This window comes from Rhea pennata, chromosome 4 (assembly GCF_028389875.1).
Source record: "Rhea pennata isolate bPtePen1 chromosome 4, bPtePen1.pri, whole genome shotgun sequence".
Classification (NCBI taxonomy): domain Eukaryota; kingdom Metazoa; phylum Chordata; class Aves; order Rheiformes; family Rheidae; genus Rhea; species Rhea pennata.
The window spans coordinates 38,106,963-38,119,811 of NC_084666.1; the positions used below are offsets into that span (position 1 = coordinate 38,106,963).

General features: G+C 43.0%; 1 protein-coding gene across 1 annotated transcript in view; it reads left to right on the forward strand.

Moving 5' to 3' along the window:
* The first annotated feature begins 465 nt into the window (after nucleotides 1-465).
* Nucleotides 466-12,849, forward strand: part of VEGFC (vascular endothelial growth factor C) — a 77,835-nt gene continuing 65,451 nt past the window's right edge. The window contains exon 1 of the mRNA XM_062574670.1: nucleotides 466-1,056. Within this exon, the coding sequence (XP_062430654.1) occupies nucleotides 913-1,056 (144 nt within the window). The 5' untranslated portion in view covers nucleotides 466-912. The remainder of the gene's footprint in view (nucleotides 1,057-12,849) is intronic.

Genomic DNA, 12,849 nt, shown 5'->3' on the forward strand with positions numbered 1-12,849 from the left:
AGTAACCGAGGAGGACTAAACAGCAATATTCTTGCAAGATTGCAGACTTGCTCGGCGTGCGGTTTAACCAGCCGCATCCAGGGGCTGAACCGCTGCATGAGGCGGCGATGAACTTTGCTTTCCCCTCGGGGCCGGGACCTGGAGCTCGGTTGGCTTTGGCGGCCCCGCGGCCCGCCCGCGCCCGTCGGGGCCTGCTCGCCGCCCCGTCCCGGGAGAGCCGCGGCGCGGCGCGCTCCGCCGGCGGCCGCAGCGGCGGCAGGAGGAGGAGGAGGCGGAGGCGGAGGAAGGCCGCCCGCCCGCCCCCTCTGGCCGCCCGGCGGCCCCGCGCAGAGGCGCAGGCAGAGGGCGCTTTCGCCATGCGCGGCCGCGCGCTCCCCCCGGCCGCGCCGCCGCTGACAGGCGTCCGGCGAGCCCTCCGCGGCGGCGGGCGCGGCGCGGCGCGGCGCGGAGCCCTCTGCGCACCCCTCGGCCTCCGCCGCGGCGCGGCCGGGGCTGCGCGGGGAGACGGCAGCTCCCCGGCGGGAGCGCCCGCTCGCTCCCGCTCTGCCTCTCTCCCTCCTTCCCTTCCCTTCCCTCCTCCTCCTCCTCTCTGCGCTTTCCACCTCCCCTGCTCCTGAGTGAGCGCAGCCTCGGATGTCCGGTTTCCTGGTGGGTTTTTTACCTGGCAAACTCCGGATAACTTTGGTGAGAATTTGCAAAGCGGCTGGGAAAGTTGGGAACTCCCCTGCAGGCGTCTAGAAGCTGCTGCTACTGCATCTTCTCCATCCCACGGATTTTACTGCCTTGGATATTGCGGCGGGAGGGAGGGGGGAGCGACAGCACCACACGGGGGGAGGAAAAGAAGGAGCCTCATAATTTCGCCCGCATTCCTCCAAGTGCCCCGCTGCGCGCCCGCGCTGCCATCTTTGCACGATGCACTTGCTGGAGGTGCTCTCCCTGGGTTGCTGCCTGGCTGCCGGCGCCGTGCTCCTGGGACCCCGGCAGCCGGCCGCCGCCGCCGCCTACGAGTCCGGCCAGGGGTACTACGAGGAGGAGCCCGACGCGGGGGAGGCAAAGGTACGTCCGTGCCCCCGCGGCAGATGCATGTGCCTTGGGGTCTGCTTGGAAGTCCCGCGGAGGGAAATATTTGGGGGGAAGCCTTTTGAAATGGGGGTTCTTCCAAACATTCGGGAGCGGAGAGGGAGGCTTATTTAAGAGGAAAAAAAAAAAAGGAGAGAGAAAAAAGAAAAGAAGAAAAAGTAGCTGGAAGGGCGTTTGCAGAGGGAACAGCTGTGCTTACAAGGAAACGCAAAACACCTGATGGGCAGAGGCGGCCCGAGGGCTGTGCCGCCGCCGCGGTGCGTGGCGCTACGTGTCCGTGGCGGAGCCGGGGCGCTCCCCGCGGGCGAGCGGGCGGCGCTGGAGGCCGCTTCGGCGAGGGCAGAGCCGCGGGGCGCCGGCGGCTTGGTGCGGGTGCCCGCCGCGGGCTCGGCTGCGCGGAGCCGGGAGCTGCCGGAGGAAGCGCTGAGCAGCTCTTCGCGAAGCAGCTGTGTCTGGGAATGAAGTAGCGAGGGAAGCGTGTGGGGGGCGATGACAACAAAATCTGAGACTTTCCATTTGTTGAAAAGTCTCTTGGAGTTACTGAAACTCGCAGTGACCTACTGCTGCGTGATAGAGTTTATAGAAGGTGTAACTTGACACTTGAGTTTGAAAACTCTGTCCAGACACACGGTTAAGGTTCTGTGTAAATTCTCAAATTCCAATTGTATGTTAATTTTTATTTCTATTGGGAATTTGTAACTTAGAATTCATGTACCTTTCAGCGACCTTTGTGGTTTTGCAGTTCCCAGTATGCTGATGCATAAAAGGATGCATGGTATATACTTACGTAAGCATGTGACATTATTAGAAAGACCTTTGATGTCCGAGTTTTATAACAAGTCTTACCTCATTTAGATGTTAAGATTTGCATCTTGTCAAAAGCAATCGTGACCCAGCTCATTCATTATTCACTGAAGTGGGGGGGGGGGGGGGGAGGCGAGTACAAAATGTATGAATTAAAAGTTCTTCTGATATTCTGCACTTTCTTTTGTTAGGTTTACAGTGATTTTTTTTAATCTGATTGATGAAATAAGTTTAATATACCAATACTGTCTACTTAACTGAATAAAAATTTGGGAGACTTTAATTAAATGGGAAGTCAGACTCGGGTTCTGATAGTGTGCATTAGCTGTACTTATTTTGAATATTCAAGCTGTTGCAGACCATGTATAGTCCACAGAATTCATGCTTTTCAAATAACACTCTGAACAGAAAAAGTTACTGAAGAGATTGTGCTCTCTCTTCAGACATTTCAAATGGAGCCTGAATGCTTATTTTTTAACATCCTTAATGCAATAAGAGATTATTTTGCTTGAATGCTTATCAAGTATTTTGAAATCTAACTATTTAAAAATAGCAACACAAAATCAATCCAGCTGGTCACTCATTTTATCTTATCATTCAAACTATGTATAAAAAAGCAAAAGTTAGAGTTGAGTTTTTTTTTTTTTTTCATCCTTTGCTTTCCAGCCTAGGATAGTAAGCAAGTTATTTCCTGAGTGAAATTGGTGTTTGGACTGTAAACCCTCAGCACAGCTTGTGCTGAAAAGGTAGAAAGAATCAAAACTGGAGCACGGGTGTGTACTTTGTACACTTAAACTGCTGAGGTAGAACAGCTGATAGTAAAGATACTCTCCTAAGTGATGCTGTAGGTTTCCATACAAATGCTGTAGAGAGTTACCCTGTTTCTTAAAGAAACTTCGAAGTCTTTAGGAGCTGCCTCTGTAGTGCATTGTGTAGAAATGTTCCCTGGAAAGAGGGGAACCGTGAGCAAACTGAAGGAAAAAAGGTTAAGAGACTGGGAAGAGAGTGGGTAGCATGTGTTAAGCAATTATGCTAACACACACACACAAAAAAAAAAAGTTGTTGTGCCTGCCTACTGGTGAGCAGTAGTGTGAGATTCGGCATCTGAGCGGACTCAGGCACATTAGAAGTCTTAGTTGTGGGTTACCCTGATTTTTTCTGGAACTGTTTGAGTGAGCAAGTATTGTGCATGTTTGTCCCTGGGATGAGGGAATTTTGAGATGAATGCCTGGAGTAATTAGAAAGGATTAAATAAGTAAACTGTAAGTAATTAGTTCAAGGAGAATGTGATTATACTGTCAGTAAAAAGTCATTTGCTTGAACTTTCTTAAATCAAATGAAAAATGCATGCTCTGTTGCATTTGTAGATGTTACGATTTCCCTATTTCAGTCTTCCACCCTGTATGCCACACTGCTGTGCATTAAACTGATGTGCAAGTGTGAATCTTGCAACTTTGTGGGGAAATGTTTTATACAATATTTTTATTCCTCTTTATTCCTGCTTTAAGAACTTCAGCTTTAGAAACTTATTTCTAAAAGGATGGATGAATTGGGAGGTTCTCCAACTTAGGACGAAAAGCTAGGTAGAAAACAGTGACTACTACGTTTTTATGCAGGTGCTGTATATTAATCTTGTTCTAAAGATTAGCAGCAACTTGAAAGTGTTACAGATATAAATAAATAGTAGTAGTAGTTCTTCGTATATAGCTCTTGCAAGGGCATGTGCTGCAGCAAGTGGGTACTGCAAGCAGGATAAGCTTGTGCAGGAGTGCCCAGTTCTTTTCAGCCTAAGGGTAAAGTTCATTATTTAATAAGATTACAGGGTCCAAATTAATAGTTTGGGGATGAACTGTCTGACCAGTGGAATGGGAATGAAACCTGCCTGTAAATCAACTCCTGAGGATTTTCTGTGTTGCAAAGGAGTCCCATGCAGCCAGCACTTAGGCTTCTCTCCCTGCCACCCTGGCACAGAGAAGAGCCTGGAGCGCCCTGTGCTGCCTGCAAGTCCCGGCCAGCTGGTGGAAGATGGAGCAGCCGCCAGACTGTTGCAACTTGCACTGTGGCAGAAAACCAGGGAATTATAATTGGTTGTTGGTTGTCTCTTCCCTCTTTCCTTGGGTGGCCTTGCAAGGAAGGCAACCTGTTTCTGCAGTTCTGCCTTAAATCAAGTTCTCCAGCTGGCTTTCCCTGGAGTCCCCCATGTCAGTGGGCCGCAGTGCGGTCTCTGTGCTCCCTCCCCTGCCACCCGATGGGGGAGCTGCTGAGTAGCCGCAGCAGGAGAAAACAGCAGTTTTCTGTAAGCCAACAGGCTTACATCAGACCTGCTCTTGGGAGTATTATAAAAGGGAGGGAAAAGGGGGGGGAGTTAGAAGGTGATGTTTCGTGTGCAACTCTGCAGTAATAGAGATGAGTTGCATACTTCAACCTGAAAACCATTTGTTAGGGCTCAGGAAGAAAAGTCTATTTTTTTTTCTTCTTCTTCTTTAATTAAATACCTTTTTTTTAATACTTTTTTTTTTTTTTTTTTTTGAGTGCACAGTTCAGAGTCTAGAAGAGCAGACTAGTGTCTGGGTTGCAAATCAATGATGCTAAAAAGATTGAGAAATACAGTGTAGAACTGCTGGAGGAGTGGCTTGATGCTCTCATCTTCCAGGAGCGTGTTGAACATAATGACTTTGGTCTGATGAGGCTATATGGCAAGGTCTTGTCTCTAGCACTGGGGAATTTGCAGTGATATCTGTCAAGGAGGTGAGTTTGCCCCAAGTATGTCAATGTCTTTTGTGTCTGTGTGAGAGATTTGAAAACTTCTTTACTTTTTTTCGTCATTAATTTATGTTTCAGAATGCATCTGTTTGCTCTCTTGAGATATCCATCTAACATCATTTTCTCTTATAGCCTTTCAAAAACCTATAGTAACTATCATTCAGTGAAAAGAAATTGCTGATTTAAGGTACTGACCTGCATTTGTCATAGATACCAGGATATATTCTTTAGATTTTTCTTTTCAAAAACACCTAGGGCATTCTTTTTCTTCCCAGGTAGATGTAACAAGGTTAAAGAGAAACTCTTCTAATCAGGAAAGGTGAGCAGATACATAGTATCGCTGACTTGAAACTTTAATTCCTATGCTATCCGTGACTATTTTAAAAACTCTCATGATGTATTTACTCTTTGGCTTGTTCTCCACATAGTTTCTGAATTGGGAACATTCAATGAATATATACATTGTCTACACAAGAGATCAAAAAAATCCAAGTTATTCCATATTATTTGTTTATTTCAAAGTTTCCAAATGAACCGGAGGGACTGTGCAGGCTCTCAGGGCACGAACTAAAGTTTTTGAGTTATTCAAATGAAAGTGTGACAGCAGCATGTACCGAGGCTGAAATATTGCTAATATGGTAACAATAGCAGGAACAGGTTATTATGGTAACAATAATGGTAATAGTATTATGGTAACAATAACAGGAAAGAAGCTAGTAGAACAACTAAGAGGTTTGCCGAAGTTAATTTTGTTGTATAGTAAAATCTTTAGGGTTACATGACCATACAAAAGCTGTATTGGTCAATCGTTCTACAACGGCTTAAGAGGCTTAAAACTATAAATATACAAGAATTCTTAGTTTTGTATTAGAATGGGAACGTATTTACATGCTGTAAAGTGCTTCCCTAAAAATTGTAGTGAGGTCTCTATGCAGAGAGCAATAAAGTACAGAACAGTCTTTGTGCCATGATTTCCTTTTCACAATGAAAATACATGCTCTTGAGCTCCATTTAGCTTAGATGCTATCTTAGCTGAGATACTTAAAATAAATAAATAAATAAATAAATAACTGCTGTAACCATAAAATGCTGCCAGTTGATGGCTAATGGATTTTAAATGCTGCTAGTGTGGGAGTAGGAGGAAAGTTGGAGTGTCAATTTCTCGGTGTTTTTTTCCTTTCATTGTATAGTCTCAAACCCACCAGTTTAATGACCACCTCCAATGAAGTGTGGTGTACTCGGTGTCTTGATGGTACATGCACTGGTAAAAGATGAGGCTAGGTTTTCCACTCCAGAAAACAGTGATACTGCAGCATAAACCTCATTCTCAGTAATCAAGCAGTGCTAAACTGAGCAGGTAGGGTGAATGTTATTTTTCTCCTATTATTTACACATGCTATCTCTTTCTAGATGAATGAATTGTATCAAATATAACTAGATAACTGTAAGTAATATAATAAAACCCATTATGAAGACTAAATTAAGTAATATTTCTGCAAGCAAAATTGTTAACCTTTGCCTAGCCTTTTGTGTGAGCAGTGTACAATACTAGGCTCTAAGAGCCCATGGCTCTTTCCAGCTCTTGGTGTAAGTATGTGCATTCCTGGGTGTCTTGTGTAAGCACCCTTGTGTGTCTGTGGGGATTTCAAGGATTGCTGCTGACAAATAGCTGCATTTCTGAAGGTTCTGAAAAAGCTTTGGGGATTATTTTAACGAACTGCAGTATTTAGAAGCTGACATAAACATCCCTTCAAAAATACTTTTTAAAAAATGTTTTGGACTCACACATGTTCTTCAAGGATGTGTCCAGTCATTTGAGTGTGTGTGTGTGGGGTGGGGTGGGGGGGAACAGGACTTGCTCTTTTAGCTGTTGTAGTGGTGGTAATAATAACCTTCCATTGATACACGGCATCCAGAATAGGAAGTCTGTCTAGAACCTCGTGTTCAGCTGCTGCTTTTTTGAATGTGGTCAGTGATTCATTACAACCAAATGCTTGGAACAAAGGAAATCCATATGAAGCCAGACTGGTATTCTATCAAGTTTAATATCCTAGTTTAATGTAAAAAATGTGTTACAGCTGTTTGTAGAATGAATTATAAGAAATTCCAAGCAAGGTTGTTATTTGAAAGATGTAAGCACTTTCAAAGTCTTAACTTGCTTCTTAATATTTTTAGTGTTTGGTAAAGTCTTGGATTTTGTTTAGTGAGTAGGGAAAGTACAACCGTGTTCGTTATCTATTATAAATATTTAATACTTTTTTTTATTAATTCTACTCTGCTTTTGATCTCAGTGATATGCAGTACCAAATTCTCCTCCATGCACATAGGCTTCTGCTTCAAAAGGACTGTTGGCTGCATGAATTGCAACAGAATTTTGAATTACAGTATGATAGCTTGGAAGGAGGGGAGGAGTGCTGTTTGTAGAATTGTTACTTTATATGAATTTGACAACTTATTTTCCTAGTATTAAAAAGTTATTTTGTGTTTGCCTGTCACCAAAACCTTTCTCCAGTGAATTTCTTTTAATACTTATGTTTTGGTGTATTTTTCTACTTTGTGTTTCAGATTTTGGTTAGGAAATAGTTAAACTGTAAATCATTTACTCTTTCGCTGTAATCATTGTAAACTAATTTCTCTAACTCTTTATTCACTTTTTTCTTTTAAATTTTCCTCTGATTTGTCTAAGATGGCTATAATTCTTTACAAATATTTGAAGACTGCAACTTCCAGTGGAATAAATGAGTAGTTTGTGAAGATGCTCCTATTTAGCACAGTACTCAAGAGGAATGGAGTTATTTAAGAGGAAACACTTTTGGAAAGATTGGGGAGTGGGAGCATAGCTTGTAGATTCTGACTACAGAATGCTCTTCCATGAGTAGCTTGTGACTTCTGTGTTTGGGTTTCTGGACTTTCTCGCTGAGACAGTGCAGCTTTTTTTCCTATATGAAATTTTGGGGATTCTGACCATGGTTAACTTCAATGTAAAATGATTAATTATGTAAGTTAATTAGATTAGTTACATGATATTGCAGTCACCCTGAACCCTGTACTGTTCCATACTGTTTATATATGGCTTGGCCTGCTCTGTGTACCATCCAGTCCTGGCAATTTCCAAATAACCTGAGGTACTGACCTCAAGAATGCAGCTTAAAATCTGTCTGAGGTGTTTTACAGCATGTTCCTCATAGAGCAGAATGTTTTATCCTGGTAAGGAAAAGATGTTGATGAAGAGCTTAAGAAGTTCTTGGAAGGCTCCAGAAGGCTCTTGGGGGCAGGGAGCATTGGTATTTGTCTCTGGTATCACAGATGTGGCATCCTCTGTGTAACTTCGATTTGCTTATGGCTGCATTGTGAAACAAGAGGTGTTATGGGACTCTGATATCATCTGTGTGTCCAAAAGCAAAATCCTTTATAATATCAAATGGTTTCACTCTTTGACTCTTCTTATTTCAGGATTGTTCTCAGATCACAAGGGGCAGAGGAATACAGCTGAGAGGAGTGCTTTGTAGAACAACACTAGTGTTTGGCTCTGTCCTCATTTTTCCAAAGGAGGTTGTAGCCCCCTCACCCTCCACAACCTGCCAGAGGGAAAACTTTTAAGACTTGTTATAAAGAATGTCAGAAAAAGTAGGGAGTCTGTTGGAAATCATTCAGGAGAAGCAAAACGAGTCTTGCAGTCCTTCAGCTCTCTTCCAGTGCAGAATTCAGCAGGCTAAGTGCATTGCTCCAGTTGTCCAGAATATACTTGCCTCAACAGTAAAAATATTTAAAAAGTTGAGAGGAAAACCAGCCAAATGAAACTTCACACATTAGCTTCTGTCTATTTGTTCACGTTTGCATAGACAATGAAGTAGGGTGTTTTTGTTTTGCATTTTTCTTTTTTTCAGTTTGGCTAAGAGGGATGCATCTGGTAAGTAACCTCTGAAGTCTGCTCAAGAAACCTTATCATTAGAAAAAAATAGCAGCAATTGTACAGGTTGAAGTATTTATTACTTCCAGGTCAAATGTTAATTTTGGAGGGTTGTATTTTAATTCTGATTTGAGTAGGATCCATTCGTCCCATTCCTGATAGGTATGTAATGCTCGTTATGCTCTAAGTATAGGATCCATATAAACAGTCATGTGAAGAAAAATTAGTTGTTGTTGGAGATGAGCTGTTTGCAAATGTTCTGAGATTTGTGTCCTGCTCTGCTAATTGAGATCTTGATCTTATGGGACTCCGGCTGATGAAGCAGTCTGAGTGCAGTGTGCCTGAGTTCCCCTTCATGGGGCCCTCTGAGACCTGAGCAAGCTCAATGGACAGTGTTGTGAACCTGTTCTGTTCCAGGAGCTCATATAAATCAAGAGTGGGATCTTTGGACTTGGATTCACACTTAATTGCACTTATGAATGCTCTAAGAAAGTTGAGCTCCAGGAATTGTCTGTGTAGGTGGTCTCAATTTGTGCTGTATACAAATTAAAGAAACTTAACCTGAATGAAAGATTTCTAAGTAGTTCAAAATGTAAGAAAAGCTTCAGAACTGAAGGAAACTTTAAGCAAAAAACATGCTTGAACAACCTCTTTTCTTTCTTTCTGTGTTTCTTTTGTAGAGCTTTCTACCACTTGCATGTCTTTTTTTTTTTTAAAAAAAAAAAAGTTCTCAGTATTTCTTTGAAAATTTTGTCTTTGGAGGTCTGTAAATTCAACACAGTCTTGATCTGTCATTAGTGCTGATTAATGATCGTTAACTATTGCAGACTATGTGACAGCTTTGTGACTGTTGTCAGCTGGAGACAAGGATGATAGCAGCAAAGTAGATTTCACTCTAAGTCAAGGGAAGCATTTGTATTTTGTGCTACAGGGTAGTTCATTTGATGCAATACTGGTGATAAAATCTCTGTTTGCATTCTCACTATTATTTAGAGAACAACGCTCCTATTTCTTGTGGGGAGCTGGAGGGGTAGAATTTACTTTTTGGTATAATTCAGAAGAGGAAAAATATGTAACATCAATCATTTCAGTTACATTTGTTTGTATCTGGCAGCTGATACACTTTATAGAAACCCAGACTGCTTGTAAATGTAATAGTACCAAGACTCTTGATGGAGACTAAATATATCGGGTTTTTATAGAATTACTACCTATGGTTAGATTCAAAGTGTAATTAACTGCCTGAGGAAACTAGGAAATGCTTGTGAGCTAGCATCTCATTGACATTTGTCTTTTGCCTATGGACAGATGTTTCCAAATTAAAGCAGAGCCTACAACTTCCTCCCTACCCCACCCAGTCCTCAGCAGAGCTTGCATAACAGAGGCAGTGTGCTGCTGTGGTATGAGCATGTCAGCTCACTTCATGTTTCATTTTATTCATGTATGTCAAGGCACTTCTGTTAAGATTTCAATTTTTCATTGCAGTAAGGAATTCCTTTTTTATATCTTTAATAATTAAATATTCTGTGATATGGAGGAAACATGATAATCTTGTATATAATCATCAGGCTTTTACTGTTGAGTCTTGGTAACTTCACTAAAAGTGAAGTGTTTTTCCAGGAAGGAAGATAACTATGGACTCTTATTTTGTCTTTCCACTTGGGCGTGTTTTTGGCTGGCTAGAGAAGAAGCAAATGTCAGCTGCTTTTAAAAATACGGAGAATTCTGTTGTGCAGGGTACAGCTTGTTGGAGAACATTAACAGCCTTTAAATCTTCCACTGAAATGACTATTTTGGATATCGTCTTGTCTCCTTTCTGAAGTTTCATGGCCTTTCATGGAGGTTTTATCTGAAGTGTCAGGTAGCAAAAGCCAATAGAAGCTCAAAACCAAATTCCCTGAAGGTCTCCTCACTTGCTTGCTGAAGTATTAGTAGTGCTGAGTTTAAGTGACCTCTGCGTGGTGTTCCCAGGTGTACCCAGGACACGAGCGTGCGCCCTTTTGAATGTACAGTTCAGAAAGGTGTGGGCTCTCTTTGCTGCTCTGCAAAGCCCAGCAGCTGGTCAGCTCCTGGCAGACTCAGTGTGATTCCTCTTGCTTCTTGGGAGTGCCACATTCACAACGCTGGGCACACAATATGGTCTGGAGCCCCTTTTAGGAGGGGACTCACAGTGCCTACCCTGAGGCAGGTTGATTTGGTAAGCAGTCTGAACTCAAAATGAGAGTAAGCTGCCTTAAAAGGGCAAATAGGGCTATAAAGCTGTGTTTCTCAAGACCGGACTACTTGAGTAATGTAGCCTATACAACTAAAAGGCATGGAAAACAATGAGTGAAAAAATACTTTGTATTTCTTGCCCAGTAATAGCTACCTGTTTCTCCCTGATCATCAGCTGTCAAAATGATTAGGATCTATGTTAAGATTAATGAGAACTCCATTTAGTTCCTTCTTTGGGTGACTGGGCCTGCAAGTGATCAAATCACTAAAAACAAATGAAAAGAATAAAGAGCTCTAGAGGAGTTCTGAGTCCTTTCTTCTCCCGAGTACCTGTGGACAGACTGATAAAGCAGTAGGAGTACATTGAACTCTAATCTTGCAGCGAAAAGTAGGTGAGAAGATAGAGGAAGGAACAGTGAAGGATTTTAGAAGGCAAGACCATTCTTCAAAGGAAGGAAGAATTAAGCTATTGAGTTTTGGTTTTGGTTTTCCCTCCATGCAACAGGCAGAACTAAAGAGATAGGCAAGCCCAAAACTGAACAGCCATTATTAATCTGGATTAACAGCATAAAAAGGCTCTTTGTAGCCACTAACCTCTTTGAATAGTGAAAAGATTAATTATTTCTCCAAAATCTTTCACTATGCTAATTTTTCAAATCCTGATCTCTCATGACAGATGGAAGATCTGTGTTTTCCCCTTGATCCTTTAAACAGATGCTTTACTCCACGATTAGAAGGCTTGTGATGTTTGTTTTGAATATTGAAGTAACGTAAGAGTAGAAAAACGGCTGTACCTGTCAGACCAAGTGCTTAGTGTGCCCTATATACCATTTCCAACAATATCCTGCAGAGGAGGATCTTCCTGTGCAGCTCCTGCTGCAGAGCCTCTACTCCCACTTGTGCCCCAGATGTGCCAGAGGGTGACTTTTGTCAAAGACCTTGTGAAGAGCTACTATCTGCCATGTTCCCCCTGCCCGGTGTGCCCCAGATGAAGGCTGCCCTTTGGCCGTGGGCATATCCTGCAGGAGAACAGCGCACACCGAGTGCTGACCTCAGTCAGTTCCTTCTCTGACCTCTGACGTGTGAACTTCCCCAGCCCACCCCCATGTGTCACTTGTGCAGGCTGCACAACATCCCGCTGATTTGGCTCCAAACCACCCTGTGGAAACCACTCTGTAGATTCATGCTCAGATTGCTTCATTTCTTTACCCTTGTGTCCCATAGTCTAGGTTCCGGAGAAGCCCTGAAACACAGAAATTTCAGTAGGTACCTGATGCTAGCTTCACAGCCAGTGAGGACTTTAATTGGAAAAATCCATGGGAGAGCAGGCATGGGGGTGTTCGCGGGCTCCACTGGCTAATGGTTTCTGTACTGAGTGGATGACCATGGCAACATGCACCTGGCTGCAGCCACTCTTCTGGCTCTTCTAGTACCTCTTAGTTTTTGGCTGCACTTATTCTCCTTCCTTTTTATTTATGCCCTTACCATCCGAGGCTCTGCCAAATTACAGGACCTCCTTGACAACCTCCTCCTGAGTACAAGAAACAGAAAGTGTCACTACATGCTTGCAGACTGTTGGCAGCAGAGCAGCTCATGGACTTCTATGCCTTAAGTGAGGAATTGGGGAGGGAGGGTTGGGAGTTGCTTTATTTTATTTAATAGCCTTCTGGTGACTTTTCTTCTGTGAACTATCCAGATGCTTTTTGAACCCAGAGAAGCTTTTCAGACATTAACACCCATCTGTATCAAGCAGTTTGGCTTTAGTGGATGTTCTGCTCACAGAACAAAACACACACACCCGCATACCCATTCCTTCTGTTTGCCTTGAGCCGGACACCTGCTAGTTTTGTATGAAACCCCCTTCAGTCTTGTACTGGAAAAGACAGAGACCAATCCTTTCCTTGCAACTTGCAGTTTTATTGAGTTCCCTTCTCAACTTTTCCAGGCTAAAGATCCTTAGTTTATGTAGCCTGTTTTTTGTAATGAAGCTGTTCTTCACCTTTGATCAGTATACTTCATGCCTTTCTTAGTTCTTCTCTTTGAGACTGCGAAGCAAGGACTGCCCACAGTATTCCAGA